We start from the raw sequence: 22,047 nt of genomic DNA, 5'->3' as shown, positions 1-22,047 counted from the left end.
GATTAGACTCCTAGTGGGGTTTTTCTTGCCTTATTGAGCTGATATGAAATGATATATAGGCAAAAAAGAAAAATTGTGAGGCCCATATTCTAGTGAAGTGCTTCTCCCTATTCACATTTTTGGCGGTGGAGCTTCACCCAAATTTATCCTCAGCTCACCCATGCTACCAGGATGCCAATGTTATCGCTAAGGTCTTGTCGTCCCCATTGTGACACACATCAAGAGGAGGCACATAGACATGACATCCCTAACGCTCATAGCGAGTTGGAGGAAAGATGGCGAAGAAAAGCGGATGTACATTGGGATCTGACTAGTGTAGTCAAGCGGCAAGTGTGTTCAACATGAGTGGTGCTGAGAGAATGAAGGAAAGGGAGCGATACGACAGATGACCGAGCAGGAGTCATCGAATAGGTCAAAATGGGGTGGTTAAGGGCAACGGTGGAGTAGCCATGCTCAAGGACACGGGCAACGACAAGCGACAGAGGAAGGAGGGAGAGCCAAGGGCAGAGGGAGCGATTTGGGAGCACAGGTAGGGTAAACTCGAGCTCTACCCCCATCTCTTCGATACCACCCTTGCGCTGAGCTTCGGCATGCTCTTGGGCGTGCGCTCGACATTAAACACCTACGCCACCACTCTTTCCTAGATTCGGTCGCCACATGGGAAGACCTCTACCCAGGGCTCTGCCTCTACCTTTGGTTGCCCACGTCAATGAGCTCCTTCATCCTCCATGGTTCTGCTACCACACTCACATGTTGTGGTGCTTCATGTCCATGCAGGCGTCAATTTGGGACTCCTAGCTTGCGTGGATTGAAGCTAATATCAACAGGGATCTAGGAGACACGACCATGGTGACATAGGGCTTCTCTCTAGCGTCATCAAGCCTAGTCATGAGTGGTTGCTTCCACATCGATGAGGGTGTAGAGTGCAATGAGGACGGCGATAATGGACGGGAGGGCACACCATTGCCCCCTAGACGATCCTCCATGATAGTACACTGTCGACGTAGCTAGGCCTAGCTCTAGTAGTATGGCGCTGAAGTCCTCCCCTCTCCCTGCCACTATGTTGCTAACCCCCATGGGACAAGACTCTCTAGCTTCCTCTATTCGATCGTGGTGCCTCCATGCTCGAGCTTGATGATGTGTTGAATACTGCTTATCCTCTCTATGTTGCTTGATCATCGAGGCCTCCTCCGCTTGGTAGGCCATCAACATCTCTTTGCAAACTCATGTTGGTCTACTCTAAGAAGAAATAGCCACATTTGTCGCACTAACCCGAACTACTAGATAAGATGGATATAATAAGATAGGAAAAGACCACGTTAGGCTTGGGTTGTCTTGAGGCAAGTTATCCGGCGCAAAAAAACGTAGTAATAGATTAGTACATGATTGATTAATTATTAATTATAAAAAATTAAAAATAGATTAATATGACATTTTAAAGCAACTTCCTATAAAAAAATTTCACAAAAACATACCGTTTAACAGTTCGGGAAGCATGCGCGCGAAAAACAAGGGAATCTAGATATGTAATAGAGACAGCCAAACACTGCCGGAGTATATTCTTGCTGTCATATGGGGCCATAGTTTTTTCTTGAGAAAATCTAAAAAATGTCATTGATAAACGTCTAAGTCTAAGAAATGTCATTTGCAAATGTGAGTTCTAAGAAATGTCATCGTACAAACGAATTTGTACTATTTTTTACCATTAAATATATTGTTCATACTTAGCACTTAGCGAAAAAATTTGACGGAACCCTAACGGCGATGTCATTTCTTAGACAAATTCGTTTATATGATAACATTTTGTATAACTCACGCTCGTCGATTACATTTCTTAGAATCAAGTGTTTGTCAATGGTATTTATTATATTTTTCTCTTTTTTCTTACTATGTTTTTGATAGAATTTCCATGCAAACGCCACTTACCATCAATTGACCTAGCCGATGTATCACCTTTGACAACCCATCGTATAAATTGCTAAAGGAGGTGAATTGAGCTAGCTTTAATAGTTGAGGGAGTATTTGCTTCTAGTAGTTTTACGGTTGAGGAATAAAGGACCAGACTCGGTCAATACTTGAAGGAGTGAATGTAGACTTTTCTACTGGGGTTTTACTTATCCCCTTTCACTTGTTAGGCCCACAGTTCCTTTCCTTATAACTCACGCTCGTCGATTACATTTCTTAAAATCAAGTGTTTGTCAATGGTATTTATTATATTTTCTCTTTTTTCTTACTATGTTTTTGATAGAATTTCCATGCAAACGCCACTTACCATCAATTGACCTAGCCGATGTATCACCTTTGACAACCCATCGTATAAATTGCTAAAGGAGGTGAATTGAGCTAGTTTTAATAGTTGAGGGAGTATTTGCTTCTAGTAGTTTTACGATTGAGGAATAAAGGACCAGACTCGGTCAATACTTGAAGGAGTGAATGTAGACTTTTCTACTGGGGTTTTACTTATCCCCTTTCACTTGTTAGGCCCATTGTAATATTAGGCCCACAGTTTCTTTCCTTATACTCCTTTGATCAATAGAACAAACAGAACTGTCCTTTTCATGAAATAGATCGATTCGTCCATGGGACACATTCTAAACTTTTAGGGAACATCCGCTTATCAAAAAATTTGAAAAAAAGATATATTAATACTTAATATGTAACTTCATAAACATATAAGTTCAAATATGACCTCTACCATTTATAATAAACAATAACAAATATAACTGTGGGTATATGTATACTAGTGAAAGTATATTTTGGTATTTTTGATACTGATCATAGAAGTTATATTTAAATTTGCATGTTTGTAAAGTGAAATATCTCATATTAATCTATCTTCATATTTTTTAAAAGAAAATTAATGACTATTTCGATAGCATTTAAGGCCAGTCTTAATGCTTAGTTTCGCTACATAGTTTCCAAAACAGCTAACTTGATGAAACGATGCATAAAACACGTACTCACAGTGCAACGTTTCATTGTACCATTTTTAAATCTAAATAAAACATTTAATTATTGCTGAAAGTTTAATTGCATGCAGAGAGTGTTTGATTGCATGAAACGTCTCAAGTCCCTCAATGTAAGTTTCACTGTGTTACCTAGGACTTGGTAACAGTGTCCAAAGGTTTCATGTCCATGAAACTAATTCCCTCTCTCTTCTTATAGTCTCATGTAAATATTTTTTTACTGATGTGTCACCTAAATTAATGTGCATGGTACCTGTATGAACCTCATTTCGAGGGGATGTAGAGTTTAAAATCGACTTCCTTCGCCCATGGTCATTATTATCCAACTAGCCCATGTGCACGCTTGAGAGCGATTGGGTCAACGTGAGCAATTGCACGACACGGTGCTGGGGCCTGACGGTGTGCCCTACGTGAGTTGTTAAGTCCATATAAAACACACTGCAATTTCGCTAGCTACAAATTGTTTTGGTTTTGTCAACTACTCCATATTTTTTAAATACTTCCCATATCAGAGCAAGTTTGATAGTATAGCTAATTCATATCTCCAAATCATCTATATTTAATCTAATAAATAATTTATACGATAATTACCTACAAAACATTAATATATGGTCCCACATGTCATACACACAGAGTCTTGAAGCCCATGCTTCAGCTAACTATAAATTAATATTAATAGCTCATTGCTCTTCTCTCTCCTCTTTTATCTCTTTAAAATATATTTATAGCTGGCTTATAGTCTGTTATTGCACTTTCTCTAAGGCGTTCCATCTATAATATATCCATACTGCTAGATTCTGCTGACGTGGAAAACTAAATCAGGGCAATATCTAGTGAGTTGTCCAACCTCCTAGTAAACTCGTGCCGAAATTAAGGCCCCGTTTAGTTTCAAAAAATTTTTACCCAAAAACATCACATCAAATCTTTGAACACCTAAATAGAAGTATTAAATATAGATATATACGCTAATGACGGATTAATTAGGCTCAAAAAATTCGTCTTGTGGTTTTCATGCTAGCCGTGAAATTTATTTTCTCATTCATGTCTAAAAACCTCTTTCGATATCTAGTCAAACGTCTGATGTAACACGCAAAAATTTTTATTTCACCGACTAAACGCCTCCTAACCCACACCAAGAAAAACTCGGCGCGACGCGGCAGGACTGCTCAGGACGAGCCGGACCCTTTGAGGGGAGGCTAATGCGTCACTGTTCACTTGTGGGCGCACGAGCGAATGCCTCAAGCCCTCAACTGATAAATTTGTTCCGAACATATGTAATAGTCTAATTGAGACCTTTCTTCCTACTGCACTCTTCGATCTCTACTCTCTAGCCCATAAGTACACACTGTACACTATAAATTTTAATTGTTAAAACATTATATGCACAAATTTTATAATATAAATTTTATATAGGGCATAGACCGGTTTGGGTAAGAATATATGATCCAACACCATAATGCACCTGATCCTCTACCAGATTCACATCGTCTGTCGTTACGATATAGGAGTACAGAAGAGTCGGAAACACGTATATACACGCACCGACGCACGTCCCATACCTAAATGAGAAGCGCAGTTATCTCCAAAATCTGCCTCCAAAAGCGATCCTAATTCCTACAGGGTCAGAGACAAAATTCAGAATAGCGTAGAGAAACAGACCACGGACCATGCGTCGGTACGCCACCGAATCAATTGGACACACACCCCGCTACGCCTGAATCGCCGATCCTTTACACGAGACCCACATGGCCGTTGGACACAAGCTCTACCTGCACGAACAAACCAACCTCCTGACTCAAAAATTCTATTAAAAACACCCGTCTCGATCGATCTCAAGTCTAACCCGATCTCCAATACTTTTCTCTAATCCAAAGTCGTCTCCAATAATTATCCATTATATAAATACTCAGCCCGGATTCGTCCTCCTTCAAATCTAAAGCTACAGCACACGCACTCCAGGTAAACCCTACGACTCCAGCTAATAGCGCAAGAGAGGGAAAAGAGGACGTACGGGAGCGAGAAGGACGGGGAAGATGCGTGCCCCGTTTTTCCGTGTGTGAGACGCGCAGGCGCAGCGCAGTGGAGGCAGGGAGGATTGGGAGAGGATCTGGTGCCCGCTCGTCGTGCTCGTGGTTGCTCTTTCTCTCTCTCGCTCTCGCTCGATTCGATCGCGACGTCCGGGGTAGCCACCGCAACATTCCCTTTCTCTCTCGCCCCCATCCACCCGGCCCGGCCACCCCCCGCTCGGCGCGAAAATTCCCACGCCACGCGCGCCTCGATTCCTTCTCTTCCCTCCCGGACTTTGCCCGCACCGTCGCTGCTGCCTGACCTTCTTCCTCCGCGTTCTTGGGCCGGAGGGAGCCGGGCGGCCTCCCCGGGTTGGCCTCCTGCGCCGGCCGTACCTCTTCCGATCAGGTAAGCAAACAGGCGCCGTCCCGTCCTCTCGCGTTTCGGTCCTGCGTGCACCGGTTGCGTCGGGGGAGCTTAGCTTCGCGGGAGGTGAATGGGGATTTGAATTCTTGGTCGATCTTCCCAGTTGCGCCGCCTGCTTCTGGCTCACGCTTTCCTTGCCTTTGCTTTCCCGCATGTGATGGCTTCTCGCACGCCTCCGTTCTTCTCTTCTTCCGTCTCTTTGCTCTTTGCCTTCACGGTTCTTCGTCGTATGATTCGTCCATCCTTTTCTGTTATATTAAAAAAAACGTGTTGTTTGACCAATCGAAGCGTTCGTTTTCGTTTTGTTCTTCTATTTTTTTTTATAGACAGCTGCTCCTGCCTGGTGGTTTCCTGGTTTTGATTTCGGGCGTTTTTTTTTTATTTGACTCAGGAGGCGGGGGAGGGGGAGCCGGTTCATGGAATCTGGTGGGATTTCACGTCAAGTCCGAGCAATCGAGCAGGGAACAAGATTAGAAATTCCTATACGAGATTGAGATTGCAAATGTGGCGCCTGTTCAATGAGTTGTGGGATGTTCTAGGATCCGGGTTTTTCTCATCGAGGTTTCTTTAATCCAGCTCTCTCCTTGACTCCCTCCACACCTCATCCGTTTGCACTGGGATCATCTGTGTGTGTGGTCGCCGTGAGATTACGAGGAGATGGACGAGGAGGATTACTCATGGGTGCGGCGGACAAGGTTCTCCCACTCCGTCGTCCGGTCCAACTCCGGCAGGGAGCAGTTCGGTGCATTCGTCGAGCAGTTCAACCGCGGCGCCGCGCGGAGGCAGAGAGGTCCCGATTCAGGGTTCATGCTCCATGGCCTCAACTTGGAACCGAGGACGAGGCTCTCAGCGACCAGCTCGGTGAATTCCTCCGTTCCAAAGCCGCCGGAGACGAGACCATCTTCATCCTCAAACTCCGTTCCAAAGACGACTGGATCGTCGAATGTCCAGCCGCCGGAGACGAAACCATCTTCGTCGTCCTCAAACTCCAAACAGGAGCACCAAGAGAAGCGCGGTAATCACCACCGGCTGCAAGAAGGGTCCACAAAGCAAGACAACAGGGCTGAAAATGAGAAGGCAACCACACCTGGGCCTCAGTTCTCCTTCCATCCTGATGAGCAAACCTTGATGTTGCAGAGGGCGTATTCTAGCCCTGTTCCTTTCCCAAGCAAGAAGAAAATGCCGGATGCTGATGCTGCAACACGTAGTTCTTCGCTGAAGGTCGCCGGCGAGGGGACGAAGCCGAAGATGAAGCAGAGGGCAAGGTCCCCTCCCCCACGTCGTGACGTTCCTGAACTATTCAGGGAGGCCAAATCGTCAAGCAAGAGGTTTTCCACCCCGCCACCCCGCCGGAAACCTTCGTCTCCTCCGGCGCCGAGCAGGAGCCCTCCTCCTGCCTTCGCTTTGGTGAAAGCTCATGGCAAGCCAAAACATAAGAAGGATAGTTTTGACAATGGAAGGGCGAAGGTCGCTGCGCTGGAGGTGCTCGAGAAATGGACCGTCGATCGCTCGCAGTTGCTCATTGGGCACAGGTTTGCGTCCGGGGCGCACAGCCGCTTGTTCCACGGAATCTACAAGGAGCAGCCGGTCGCTGTGAAGTTTATCAGGCAGCCTGAGGATGAGGAAGATGCAGAGCTGGCAGCGCAGCTTGAGAAGCAGTTCAACACGGAGGTCACCACACTTTCCCGCCTCCATCATCCTAATGTCATTAAGGTAACCTCATGAATCTCGATTACACCTGGTTCAGTTCTGGACTGGTTGTGAATTAGTAGCATTTCTGAGGAATTGCTTGTAGCGACTATTTCTGCTTAGGTCCTATCAGAGTTTATTGGGTCAACTATTAATCATGTTTGATTAAATTACTTAATTGACCTGTTAGGCTCATAGACAACTCGTAGTTTTATGTACTCCCCTGATAGCGAAGCAGCTTCTGCAGTTCCTCCAGCTGAGTTAGAGTACTTCCACGGTTTCCCCAAAGGCCAAATATTACCCATGACCTACCAGCATCCTAAAATAGTATAGCACTATAGCTGCCTACGTGGTCATGCATGCCACTAACAGCATCCTAAAATAGTATAGCTGCCTACGTGGTCATGCATGCCAAATAGTATGACATTTGACAGTAGATACTTGCGATCAAAAAATAATTTATGAATCAAATTTTTATACATGTGTTCTTAGCAACCTAAAAGTAAAAAACCAAAAAACAAACTATGATGAAAAAACTCAAAACCAACTCTAAATTAAGATTAAAAAATTTAAATTTTGGCTTATAACCATAAGCAGAAGTAGAAAGATAAGGCTGATTGTTTGATCCATATGTACACTAAGAAATAAAGAAAGCCATGCATTCATATTTTTACGTGGTTATATGGATTTATTAAGTAGTTTTGTTTTGTAAAATGCACCTGCTACCTTTTCTTTTGAAAGAAGGGCAAAAGCTTTGCCTAGTATGTATTAATAGAGAAGGGTACTTTGTTACAATTAATGATCTTACTCTTACGATCTCACACTGTTAGTTTATCATAATAAACAGTTCTTTAATTTATTCTTGCTGTTTTGTTCATGTAGCTGATCGGAGCATGCAGTAGCCCACCTGTCTTTTGCGTCATCACCGAGTTTCTTTCTGGGGGTTCTTTAAGAGCATTTCTGCACAAGCAGGAGCACAAATCTCTACCTTTAGAGAAGATTATTTCAATTGGTCTGGATATTGCACGCGGTATTGGATACATTCACTCACAAAGAGTTGTTCATCGTGATGTGAAACCAGACAACATCATATTTGATTCAGAATTTTGTGCGAAGATTGTTGATTTTGGAATATCCTGTGAAGAAGCAGAGTGTGACCCTCTGGCAAATGACACTGGGACTTTCAGATGGATGGCTCCGGAGATGATGAAGCACAAACCTTATGGTCGAAAGGTTGACGTTTACAGCTTTGGCCTTATCTTATGGGAGATGTTTACAGGGTCAGTACCTTATGAAGACTTGAATCCTTTCCAGGCTGCTTTTGCCGTTTTTGATAAGGTATGGATTTGTGTTCCTGTTCTTATCTGCGTAGTAGTAAATTTTCATTCAGTGGCTTCATTATCGTCCTGTTCAAAACAAGAGTCATTTCACTAGATACAATATGTTGAGTCGTTTCCAGTTATTTTCACTGCATGGCCAACGTTTCTGAAGTAACATGCAAAATAATTTTCAGTTCCTGATTCTGTGATTTTCTAAAAGAAAATGACGAAAATTCCATTTTCAGAACGAGAGGCCAGTCATCCCCAGTAGCTGCCCAGCGGCATTACGACTTCTAATTGAGCAATGTTGGACCTCACAACCTGATAAAAGGCCTGAATTCTGGCAAATAGTGCAAATACTGGAGAAGTTTAAGGTGGTTCTTAGTAGAGATGGGACGCTCGACAATATGCCATGCTCAAACTTGCAGGGAACTCATGATCACAAGAATTGGCTAGCTCACTGGGTCCAGAAGCTCAAACATACCCATCATGATCTCTCTGGACCTCCGCCACCAAAACTGCTGTAATTAATCCTCTCCCATCCAATCTATGCTAATCTGATAGGCCACAGAATGTAACTGCCAAAATTTTGTGTTGATATATAGGAAAAGTACATTTGTTTGTCTTCATGATTTATAACACAATAAGCATTTGTTTAGCTTGGCTGGTGACACGATTTTTTTTCCTTTTTGTTTCGGTTGTTCTACGGTTTAATGCATGTGACAAAAGGTTTGTATGCAATTGCCTGCCAGTTGCAAATTATATCTTCAGTTTTGTGCTTGAATTTGCCATTAAGGGCTCATACATCATACATGTACTCTTTCGGCCTTCCCATCTTCTTGGGCTTCTGAGGTTGTACATGAACTTCTTGGGCTTCTGAGGTTGTACAGGGACAAGGAAATTTCTTGTAATTTGTATTATGGAAGTCTATTACAGCACCCAATAATAGTTCACATTTTTCTCTTGTACATTTCTTGTTGTACCCATTCAGTTTTAAGTTATGGCCTTAAAACCTTCAATTTGTTGTGCGATCCGGCGGTACCGGAATGTATTTGATATTTTGTATACGGACTTTGTCTTATTGCCCACCTAGCAAGAATGCACAATCCTCTGTAGGCTGATTTAACTTTTCCTGACTTTTGCTGTATTTCAATACCATGCATGGTTCTAAACCATGCCCTCTGACAACTGAATTCATCGCTCAAAGCGCTTTCTTCGATCATCTACGGTGATTGCCTTTAACAAGTGTGAATCGTGACATTACTTATGCAGAATTTCATATTTTCAGCACTTGGCTCATCTTTTGTCTTCACCAACGCTAATGAAACCCAGTTTTATGATTAATCCCCATCGTTTTGGTGCCATTCAGTAAAAACAGGATCATGAAATTCGATTTCATTTGCCATAGTAGAGCACATCTCAATATTTGAGCCATCAGTCTCAGAAATCTGAACACTGACCATCTAAAATCTAAAATCGACGGTACGCTCTTCTAGCTCATACAAGCTCCCGCAGAATACATACATATGCATACGTAACCGTGACCTCCATGGTGGTCTTCTCTCGTTGTGCTCCTCATTTGACATGCGTCATCACGCGACCTCCACGGCGGTCCGGGCGAAGTCGAAGCTGAGCATGGACGCCCTGAACTTGGTCTGCTTCTCCGGCGAGCCGACCGTCACCGGCGCCGCCGCTGCGGCGGCGGCAGCACGCTCCGGCGTGCCGAGCCACTTGGACTGCATGTACTTGTGCTTCCGCCAGGGGCCCATGTGCATGTTGTTCTCCTTCATGCACTGCTTGGCCGCGGCGCACATGGCCTTGACGACGGCGCGCAGCCGGTCGGCACGGCCGACGAACACCTCCGGCAGCGCGGTCACCAGCGCTCGGTACTCCGCGCTGGCGCGCGCCACCTCGAACTCCGCGCGGAAGCTCAGCTCCACCACCACCCGCACCGCCTTGCTGCTCCTCGTCTGCACCACCACGTCCACGTAGCTGTGCTCGCCTGCGCATCACGGATATAAGCCACGTCTCGCTGGGCTATGGATCGGAATAAATATCGCGTGCAGGTTTTGCAGCAAATTAAAACGTGCTGTAATTCCTCTGGTCCGTGCGAGTTTGGCGTTGACGTTGCAAAAGGCTTGTGGCGACTGTTGCGAGTTCATGTCACGGGTTTGGATCTATTACGACTTTAAATGGAGTAGCTAGAAATAATAGAGACGGCGACGGGTTCCTGACATTCGCTTGCCTGTTGGTAATGGCGTATATTCCTTGTTCTCTCTTGGTTATTGCGTAGGATGACGGATGACCTTGTCCATGTGAGTCATGTGGTCCCATGGTGTTAACAAGTTACGCCTATGCTATGCTGGTTGCTAACTGTTTGCATGCAAAGCAAGCACACTATTATAAGCATGCGAATATGCTTCACTTAATCAGCTCTCAAAAGAAGATCCTGATTTGTGGCTTGCAGAGGTCCCGAAAGATCAAATCTTGAGTCTACAAGGATCACCCGGAGGGAACTCTTTTAAACTCCCTCCTTTCTCGTTCTCACACCATATAAATAGTTATAAAAAATTTATAAGATATATTAAGTTTCATATATTGCTACATAAACATGCAATGTCAAATTTGATTTTTTTGCAATTAACTATTTGAATGATATAAAAAAAGGTTAGGAAACGTTTCTTCGTAGAATTAATTCCATTTCTGATTAGTGCGAGTGTGCAAAATGGCAAATGTCCTGGACCGCACAGGCATAGGAGCAGCGCAAGGCAGGCCGTGGTTGCGTTTTCTTATGGAACCCAGGTGTTTTGTGCCGTCTGAATTTAGCCTGCAGGTAACCAAATTACCTGAAGGGATGTCTGGCGAGCTCGTCCACTTGGACTTGCAGATGGCGCTGTTGTACCCGGCGTCGCGCAGTCGCTCGGCGACGTGCCGGAGCGTGCAGGTCCGGCAATCCCCGGCGGCCGCCCGCCTCGCGCAGGAGCAAGCGGCGCCGCCCGCGGCGCGCATCTTCCTGATGGCCTCTTCCGTGTCCTCCCGTATCCTTCTCTCTGCCTGGCTGGTCTTAGCCAAAGCCTCCTGCACATGAAGCGCATCCACATCCCTGACTCAGTCTCCCAGAACACAAGATATTTCATCTATCAGCTTGCCCAAACGCAGACAAGTTCAACTGAAAATATCGTGATCACGTCACTACATCAGCGTCGCGGCGTGGATATGCTATGCATGTGAATAATTCAGCCCCTGACGAATGCAAACGTATTGGCTGCCAATTCAGCTAGCAGTGGGGGAAATTACTTACATGCAGCTGGGAGTGCTGGTTCTGCCAGAAGGCTTTGTTCTCGGCGGCGCCGGTGCCGCTGGACCCCTCGTCGTCGTCGTCGTCGCCGTTCTCCGGCCATCTCTGCTCCCTCTCAGCCTCCTCGAAGAAGCCGAGCACCAGGTTCGACAGGCTCATCTCGCCGTCTTCCATAACCATGACGTGTTTTGGTCCAACTCCCTCTGGCTTCTTTGATCGCCACAGGCTAGCAGATCTTTTCTACTACGCTGCTAGCTAGCTGGGCTGTTCGCGCAACGGCGCTCCGCGACTCGGTCCAACCCAGGCAGGCAAAGGCTGCCTATATATAAACCTGGAAGGTTAGTAGGTTACAGGGGACGTGGCGAATGGGCAGTGGTGGCGGCGGTGGGCCCGACGCTCCGACGCGCGGATGAGGCGATTGGAGACGGGTGGTGGGCCCCCGCCTGTTGGTTGGGACACGGGAACAGCAAGGATCCACGTCAGGTGCCCAGCCGGATTCATTGCGCAGGCGGCATGGATGCGATTCGTTCGTTCACGCCGCTTGCGGTTTGCCCCTTGTTTTCCATGGTATGCTCGTACTTTCGTGAATTAATAATGCATGGTCAACAGAGTTATGCTCCTACCGGGATCGATGCATAATGGAGTGTCGTCTTACTCCTATATCAGAAAACAAAATATCTGATTTAATGCTAAGAGTAGCGTATGACGTTAACAAGGGAAAATACTGTCCACACACCCTTCAGTCATTCCAATTGGGCTTTATTTAGAAGTAACAACGCTGAGTTCCAAAGGAAGAGGAAGTAAACAGCACGGTTCTATCTAACTTGTACTTACATGAGAAAAGTGGTCCACTTGCATGCTAAACTGAAGGCAAACATGCTCGGAAACAGAAACAAACAGAGAAAGGGGGTGCTACAGGCCAGGCTACAACTGTGTCACAAAACGATGGCCCATCCATACATTATTGTACTAACCTTGTTACATCAGTATACTCCATATCATCATCGTTCTGTTTAGTTTAGTGTATGTAACAGGACAAGGAGGGGAAGCAGGAACAGAGAAGGCTAATTGGTGGGGTGTTTTGTGCAGCAAAGCGTATGGAAAGAGACAGGCCAAAGGCGATCCAACAACAACTACTACCCGTGTGAGGGGAGGGACTGCAATAATTCCACGCTGGGCCCCTTCCACGCTGTCCGCATTATAGCCCCCGCCGGGTTCGCGGACAACGCCGCGCCGCGGCGGGACCGGAACCGGACGCTCCCTCGATCGGGCGCTACGGCCGTCGCACCGCGCGGATATGCTCCGCGGCTGCCGCGGATATGCGGCGTGCAGAGAAGCTCGGCCTCGATCGATGCGCTACTGAAAAATAATTTATCACCGTGAAAAAATCGTAGCAATACGTATATATTGTCATAATCGTTGCTATCCGTGGCAATAAATAGCGTAGTAATAGGTTATTGTAACGATTTTTATTTAGTTATAACGAATTTTAATATTGCCATGAAATGAATGTGGTAAAAAATAATCCATGTGTGACACTAGTTCTACGTACCAAAATAAATATTAATTGATCATTCTAACTATTTTTCTTTAATATTTGTCATGGATAGGATTTGAACCCAAGATCTTTCTCTCACACACGCTATCCTTTAGCAACTCACCTATGTATCAATCTTGAGATTTGAATCATGAATTTGAGTATTTAAAAGATTTCAAATAAAAAATTTGTGTTGTAGAGCTCTAAATTTCATACAAAATGTACCCTAATCCATGTCTATATGAAAAAAATAATTTAAATTACGAGATGACACATTTTTTATTGCAACGAATTTGTTAATCGTGGCAATAGAAAATAGTGAAAAGTACCATGTACTATACATATTGCCACATAAATTAAAATTATGGCGATAGAACATGTTTTTTGCAATAGTAATGTTTTTTGTGGTGATAGCTCATTTCTTATGGCAACAAAAATACCGTATAAAACAACGAAGGTAAATCGTTACAACAAAATATAGTTATTTGTCACAGAAATATTATTATTGTGATACTGTAATATATTGCCACGAATTATTTTTCGTTATAATAAATTGATGACAATAAATTATTTTTGTAGCAGTGGTGGCTCGATCGGCGCGAGGCCCCAGCGTGCACTCGACAGATAATAATATGCGGACCTGCAGCGGTGGAACTGGATATACAGGGATATGGGCATATATATAGCCATATAGGTCTCATTGATCTTCGGTTGATCAGCTGACTACGATGGGGGAGGCGCGGACAAGCGCGATGGAATCTACGGTCGCCTCACACTGTGACACGAATGTGACAATTTCTGGTGTCCAGCATCTTCTTTGTGCTCGTCTAGTTTATGCTTGATGCTGTGTGCGGTATGTACTAGCGAGCAGGAGGGCAGTGTACTACTGTCCTGTCACAGAAAGAGTATATTTTCTGCTGTTTAGGGCTCTCACACTGCAATCCATCAACGTGAGTAGCTTTAGCATGCCATCTAGAAAAATAACAAAGACTCTACTTCCCTTAATACAAGTGGCCTCAATGTAAACGGTAAGCCATCCACTGCAGTCTTGTCTCTTTTACTTTTCCTCCCTCCAGGCTACAACGCGCTGGCAACGCCCTCCCTCCCCATCTAGCCCGAGCGGCGGCTGCTCGCGCGGGTGGCAGCTCCCACATGTTTGAGGCTGTGTCATGCAGACCACCAGAGTGCTTGTCCTCAAGGAAAAAAGAGAGATGGGTAAACCAACGTATGCAAATAGGGTAATTTTAATCTTCTGTACAATAAATTTATCTATCTAACTAGAAATTAATATTATAATTGATACGGTGTCTAGCAATAAACATATGGGCGTGGGTTTTTGAGGATGTCTTCCTCTAGTGATATTTTTCTTTATCCTACAGCAAAAAAAAAACATAAAGTTGTGACCTCCAGCATCAAAATTTACGGAAAATATTCCGTTCTTTCTTTTGTTTTATTCACCAAAAGCAGCTAAGGTTTTTGATTCCACCTTCCATTTTATATATTGGGGGGGTTAATTAAAGAGATTTGGTCCGGTCCAACAAAAAGGTCGAGAAGTATCTGCGATACTAAATAGTTTTTCACCATTGAATCTAGCTGGACAGGATGAACATGATTAGATCCAATGATCAGAAACGACTTGATATCATGAGGTACCGGTACCTCAAGATGTTTTTTATTGGGTTGGAGCAAACCTCTTAATTGAAACATTTAAGACCGTAGTGACTAATTTCATATGAGGCAATAGAAAATTCATCTTAAATCCTTACATAGGGCCTGTTTGGGGAGCTTCTCTCAGCTGCAGCTTCTTCCAGAAGCTGTTTTTGTCAGAAGCTGTCCCAAACGATCCACAACTTATGAGAATCTGTAGTTACAGATTCTGGAAAATGAACTAAGAATTCAGAAGCTAGTTTTAGGAGCTTTTTCAGATTCTCAGAAGCTGACTACCAAACAGTTGTTTCCCAGACTCTAAAGATCCCCAAACAGACCCATAATCTGAGAGAAACCCTCTGCGGGCAGCGGGGTTGAATCGCTTGCCGGTACATTGTACACGCAAGGGAAGGCTTCATTTTTCTTTTCAGGAACTTTATCTGCCACAGCATGTACTGGTCATATCATTGGCAATCATTGTTTAGTTGCTGATTAGAATGGATATGTTCCGGACAAGTTGTACTGTTGATGGTTTCATAAGATTCTGTGATCGAAACCATGTCTACCTCGTCTCTATGCCTGACATCACGCACATAGCAATCCCAAACCACGCATGAATTTTAGAGGATCATTAATAATGTACAACAATTATCACAGTCACACGGCAAAATTATACTCCATGTAATCAGCGGCAGAGGACGGACGAAAAATAAAGCGTGACGTATGACAGAGTATAATGGTGAGTATAAATCATTGTATTAAATAGTAATTAGATCAAAAGGCCAACATTTAACATAAAAAAACACAATCCATTTGCAAACCCAGAAGCGAGTGTTGAAAAATACCTTAGCAAAATAAAGACTCAACATAATCACTGGAGCTTAAGGACAGGAGTATTCATGGATGAAAAATCTACCACCGTACGTCAAACAAAGAGAAAAAATATATTAGTATTTTACATTTGAGATAGATTAATCTAAATAATTACAAATGGAGTGTAAATACATACCAATAATATTTTTTTTAATTGTGTTTTGGCACATGGGTTTGTACCCTATAAACCATGTTCCAACAACGCCAAATATGCACATAACAAACACATAAGCCACATAGTAGCAGTAAAACTAAATCAATCATTCAATTAGGTGCTAAATAGACATGTCAAAATTCCCATATATAACTTTCTTATCCATCTTCTATTATTCTCAATTGTCGAACTAACATGAAAATCACAATTACGATTCAGTAGATTAGTAAGTGAAATCACAATTCACAAATGTATGAATCAGAAAATAAAATCCATGTTTTCATATTTATTTACCTAAAATCCCAGTTCTAATTTAGCCTTGCTGCCTCCTAAAATCTCGGCTGCCCCCTGAGCAGCTGCACCTATAGCCGGCTACTCGCCACAATCTGCCACCGGACTCACCCAATCCGTTGTCTTGCTTGCTTGATCCACCGTCTAACTCGCCCGATCTATCGTCTTGCTTGCTCAATCAACCTTGGAGGAGGTGTCGATGGGCAGATGGGGAAGAGATGATTCAAGAAAGAGGAAGGGGAGGGAAGAAAGAGGGGTGAGGGGCTTGCATGTGAATCTACTAGATTTTAAGGGTGAAAGTGCATCTAGCCCCTAATTAAGTTTTGGATAATTAATAATAATGTTAGTCAAGCATATTTGTGCTAATGACTTTGTGATACAGAGAAGTAATTTCAGTTCACGAAGGATTGCATAAATTGATTGATCAAAGTGATCCTAGGCAGAGTTTGACGGAGATTGAAGACTTTTTATTTTTAATTTTGAGTCATAGAAACTCCGTATCAATTAAATATTAATTTCTAGTTGAATAGATAAAATTTATCATACAAAAGATTAAAATTACCCCATCTCCATATGTTGGTTTACCCATCTCTCTTTTTTTTTCTTGAGGACAAGCACTCGAGCTAGAGTTGGTCTGCATGACATAGCCTGAAACATGTGGGATCGATACTGTGGCCTCGTAGAGTGAATGGTGTTGTGAATAGTTCACAACAACAATCGCCGGCCACGCCCATCGTCTCTCCTACCCGAGCTCAAGAAGGTAGAGTTATGCACTGCCTTTAGTAGAAGTTGGCCCCATGTGTTGATGATGGTGTCAAACTGAAGTTAGGATCCATGCAATGCTGTTTTTGGGACCGTTGACTGGCATATGAATACCACATGCTATTAGGTCCATATATTAGCGAGTACTACTGCAGAAGCAGTGTCGTAAAGGATCTAAATCTGTCAAACTTTGCCACCACTTTTTAAAAGGAGACTACAGGAACAAAGGGGGTAGAAAATGATAGGAAAACTTACATATAGCGTTAGGGGTATTTTTAATCTTTCTCACTATTTCTCTCTCCTATTCAATCTAAAAAAATATTTTAATAGGTACGGTGTCTAGCACATATCTATGTTTTGAGGCTGCGTCCTTGAAGATTGGTTCTTACGGTATACTAGAGCTAAAACCATAAAGTCATGATGTTCTGTAGCAAAATTTAACGATAGTTTTTCATACCTAGCAGCAATGGCTAATGGGACGCGAGTAGTAGGGCCGACGATGTCACCTCTACCTTCGGGAGTTCGGATAACAATGCCAACACACGGGGCCTTTTCCTGCTCCTCGGGATTAGCTCGTCCGATATATCGCCACCAGATCTAGATGCCGATAAAGAATGGTCGATGAAAACCGATACATAAACAATTTGGACTGACTAGGACAATGATGCGACGAAGTTTGTCGCCTAACAACCTCCCTGATCATGATATATACTCATCCATATATGGGAGGAACGGTGTGTTTGCATGTGTAGATTGATACTACATTCCTACTCACTTATTTTGATAAACAAATCAGAAGTCCCTCTCGATGAGGCAAAGCTGATAGAACCGATCGAGGATGATTCCATGGCTGATTAATTATTACTTGTACTACTACGAAAGGAACATATAGTGGTAGGGGAGCTACAACTACCATAATAATCTCAAGTTGATTAGGTAGGGAGAAAGAACGTATATTTTAGGAGCACTTTTCATTTATTTCTGCAGGGTGAACTTTTAATTATCCGTCCTTCTATAAGATATAGCATGTCAATTTTTTGTAGGTAACTCGTACTTCTTACAGTTTAAAGACAGATTGCATAGTGGATGTATAAGATTGAAACCCAGACACTATACATATATAGATGATAAGGCGTCACCCCCCGCATGCTCAACACACGAGGCGACAACCCTAGCTGACTAGCTGCCGCTGGCACCCTCTTCCTTTCTCTTATCCATGCATGGAAAAGCTACCAGAAACTTACATGTTTTTTTTCTATAAGTTAAAATCTAAATTTTAACTTTAAATTTAGAGTAGGTTTTGAGGTTTTTTTATTATAGTTTATTTTTTACCTTCGGCTTTTAGGTCGCTAAAAACATGTATATAAAAGTTTTACTCAAATTAGGGTGACCACAGTGTATAGAAAGTTAGCCTTAAGCATTTAATATTGTAACTTTAGCCATTGTGGAAGCACACCTTAAGCTTCATGCAACCAAAAAGAGCCTTAAGCATAAGGTTCATCACAAGGAAATATAAAATTATTTTATCACCACTCAATACCCATTCGTGTAGTTTGATGTCTTGCATGGGAGGGTTAGAAGCGATTTTTTTCTTTGGTGGGACCTAGTGGGACCCATCTTCAAAGAATTAACCATTGTAGTTATTGCCATAATTACTGTTCCATATAGTGGGTCCCACCCTTATGATCATAACAACCATAAGTATGGGCCTTGCCCTTATTTTTATTTACAAATATATTGTTTGATTTTTTTAAGGAAAATACCAGCAATCATCCCCTTAGGTAGCAAGCTAGGATGGTGGCAATGGGGCTTAAGCGCTACGATGGTGCACCTCCACATCTGGTGCATGCAGAACCTAGAGGAGAAGAGACGATGATGGTTGGGGTGGCAACACGGTGAGCAAATGGTCTAATGAATGAATATTCACGCGCATGGGCTACATAAGAACACACATGCATTCCGTTTTTGGCATTGTTGTAGTTCCCTTTTTTATTAGTTTATACACCTAGTCTAGTTCGGATTCATGAACACTCATGCTTTTATTTTTTATTCATTCATGTGGTTTCTTTTTCTAGTAAGTTTATACACCAAAAGTTTTATGTTTGATTTGATGTCGATTTAGAATTTTCTATACTAAAAGTTTTCACATGACTATTTGGATCGAGTCTCTGCATATGCGTTTTGGTTGCCACCTTCGAGTAGTTGGCAGGCTTGCCAAAACAGAGCAATTGTACCAGACACTCTAAAGGCTAGTGTTGGATACTCTGGAGATTAGGATTCCACTCGTTTCAAAGGTAATCCAAATGATCACAAAGGCACAAAATACAAAGCACACAACATAAGAAATGCAAAGACATGATAGTTTTAACCGGAATTCGATTTCTTAATCCTACACTGCGTTATGAGATTCGAACGAGACAAATCTACCTCGATCCGAAGCCTCGCCTAGATCACAACCACGAGTAAATCTTAGTTTTCAAGCCACCATGTAGATCACGACGTCGTGCAGGTTCTATTGGTGCAAGTAACATAGAGAGGAGACGTCGCATGACATCCATCGAGCATGAAGCCATGACCAAAAGAGCAAAACCTACTGCCTTTCTCCCAAACTAACATAAGATCATTGATGTCTATCCTAACTTGTCATAAAATAAGTTTATATTTAACTAATCATTGTATAGGAGTTAGTGAAATCAAGAAATAAATATATAAGTAATAAATAAAGTAGAGAATGATTGTATTCGGATTTAATAAAGGAAGTTATGACGAGTGAAAAATAAAATTTTGGGACTGAATTTATTTGATTAAGCACCAGCAGTGGACCATGGTAACCCCTCCCCCCCCCCCCACAACAGCGGTGATGGGGATTGACGAATTGAGTGGAGACGTTGTACAGCGGGCCGACGGCCAAATAAAAGGGGTGGGCGTGAGATCAAGTACCACATAAGAACGCCAGGTGTATGGGCTCGTTTGTTCGGTGGCTATACGAAGGCATGAAATTCCCATCCCTTTCAACGCTTGAGAAGCCCATAAGATCCTCACGAGGCCCATAAATGATTCATGTTTTGAGATGGGCCCATAAATAACTACCTGCGATGTTTTAGTAGTACACGGGAATAAGTTTATTTGAGGTTTTTTAACTTGACAATGAGTTTATTCTTTATCCCTAAATCGTAATACCATATAAACTATATCCCTCAAATGTCAAAACCGGTGCAGAGGAGATCCCCTGGTGGCATAGATGGTGATTTTGACTGATGTGACGTCTACGTGGCTAGTTTGACTTGGTCCTCATCCTACATGGCAGTGAGATGATACTGGAGGCAATATATAAATAATAATTTAAAAATATGGGGCCTACATAACAATTAGATAAAAAATAGTGTGACCCACCTTAGTGGGTCTCACACTCTATATCTCCACGGTGAGTCAACATCGCCTCCTCCATTCCTCCTAGACATCATTGCCCCACATGTCAGCGGCGGACAACAGGGCCATGGGTGGCGCTTGGCCTTCCGCTTCTCGAGCGCGGATAGACAACGGGGCCAAGGACGACGCCCCACATCCTTCTTGAGTGATGTTGTGGTGGCCGACAAGGCCAGGAGCGATGTCGTCCTCTTCAGTCTCCTACCTCGATAACCTCGACGGTGAGGCTAGAAGATGGTGGCCACCATCGTGTTCAAGCAAGACAATCGGCGAAAAGGGGGTCGCAGCAATCTATAGTGGTAATAGGCGGTTGTGGTGGAAGTCGGTCTACTCTGCGCGCTCTGCTCCAGACACCGCTCATCCTACTCCCTTCTCCTCCCCTCTGCTTCGGTTGCCACATGTCCACTAGGGCGATACCCTCCATCCGATTGGCTTCTCTATGTCTACGGTGAATCCCCGTGGATAGAGAAGAGAGGAGACAAGGCAAAGGAAGATGAGGGGTGGACCCCACTAATTTTCTAATTTTATTATTTGACTGGTATGTGGGCCCCATATTTTTGTTTTATTTTTTATTATTAAATTTTACTTTATGTGTCATGCTAATGTCACGTCAGATGAAGATCGAGTCAAATTAGCCACATTGACTCCACATTAGTTGAAACCGTCTTTATGACTTATTTTACACCGGTTTTAACAGCTAAGAGACACGTTGTACTTGATTTTTCATTCGGATGAAGGACGAAAATCGGATTAGTCGATAAGTTAGGATGTGTTTGGTTTCAGGGAGGGGATGGGTTGTGACAGAGCCAATTCATCCCTGACCCTGTTTGGTTGGTGGATGGGTGAAATGAGTTGGACCCAAGAGAGGAATATTTCTCCCAGATCCAGGTCTAGCCCATCCCACCAAAACGGTAGGACGGATCTGTCCTAGGACGACCACGACGCACAGAAGGGTGTTCATTTTATTTATTAAATTTATTTAAAATATATTACTGGTATAAATATACATTCAATTACTTTAGGTTATTCATATATTAATCCTAGTATTTAATACTTTATTTTGGATCCAACTCATCTCATCTCATCCCTTTTATCAAACAAAAAACAGGGTCCAACCTATTCATCCAACTAAACAGAAAAATGAAACCAACTCATCCTACAATTCAGGATGGAGCCAACCCAACCCACCTCGTCTACGAACCAAACACATCCTTAAGTGACCATCCTCAGCCACCGCCGCCACGCCGCAGAGAGAGAGAGCGCGCGCGAATGCTGCTTGGGTTGGTTGTGGGCTTGGGCTTGAGACCTGCAGCGTGTGGTGGCCCATGGGCTTTCATCCACTCTACTACTAGTATCCCTCAGAAATACTAGTATACACGTATTTTACATCGTTGATGGTTGGATCACGAGAAACGAAGGCCTATGGGTTTTCATCCGCTCTTCTGTCAGCCTGCCACACGCCAGCGCCTTCCTCCCGGCCGTCGTCGCCGACCAACGGTCCCAGGCGGTGGTAGGGCCTCGTGCCTCCCCTCCTCACCTTCTACCACACCGCGCGAACATCGGGAATTCGCACGGGCAGCAGCAGCCTGAGCCGCACCGCACCGCACGCCAGGCCGTGTCGCCCGTCTTGGCGCTCTGGGCCTCTGGCCGCG

At 43.6% G+C, this 22,047-nt stretch overlaps 2 protein-coding genes across 2 annotated transcripts; one reads left to right on the top strand and one right to left on the bottom strand.

The window, feature by feature from the left end:
* Window positions 1-4,962: 4,962 nt before the first annotated feature.
* LOC102710264 (serine/threonine/tyrosine-protein kinase HT1-like) lies at window positions 4,963-9,146 on the top strand. Its single transcript, XM_006646255.3, has 4 exons — window positions 4,963-5,381; window positions 5,791-7,112; window positions 7,971-8,426; window positions 8,653-9,146. Exons 2-4 carry the CDS (start codon window positions 6,057-6,059, stop codon window positions 8,932-8,934), a joined length of 1,794 nt encoding a protein of 597 aa, XP_006646318.1. The 5' UTR covers window positions 4,963-5,381; window positions 5,791-6,056; the 3' UTR covers window positions 8,935-9,146.
* Window positions 9,147-9,784: 638 nt separating this feature from the next.
* On the bottom strand, window positions 9,785-11,998 carry LOC102712863. Its single transcript, XM_040519918.1, has 3 exons — window positions 11,709-11,998; window positions 11,254-11,485; window positions 9,785-10,409 (listed from the first exon to the last, which is right to left on the bottom strand). Exons 1-3 carry the CDS (start codon window positions 11,883-11,885, stop codon window positions 10,000-10,002), a joined length of 819 nt encoding a protein of 272 aa, XP_040375852.1. The 5' UTR covers window positions 11,886-11,998; the 3' UTR covers window positions 9,785-9,999.
* Window positions 11,999-22,047: the final 10,049 nt, after the last annotated feature.

This window comes from Oryza brachyantha, chromosome 1 (genome assembly GCF_000231095.2).
Source record: "Oryza brachyantha chromosome 1, ObraRS2, whole genome shotgun sequence".
Taxonomy (NCBI): Eukaryota; Viridiplantae; Streptophyta; class Magnoliopsida; order Poales; family Poaceae; genus Oryza; species Oryza brachyantha.
Note: the sequence above shows the minus strand (reverse complement) of the source record. Positions and strands in the feature narration are given on the sequence as shown.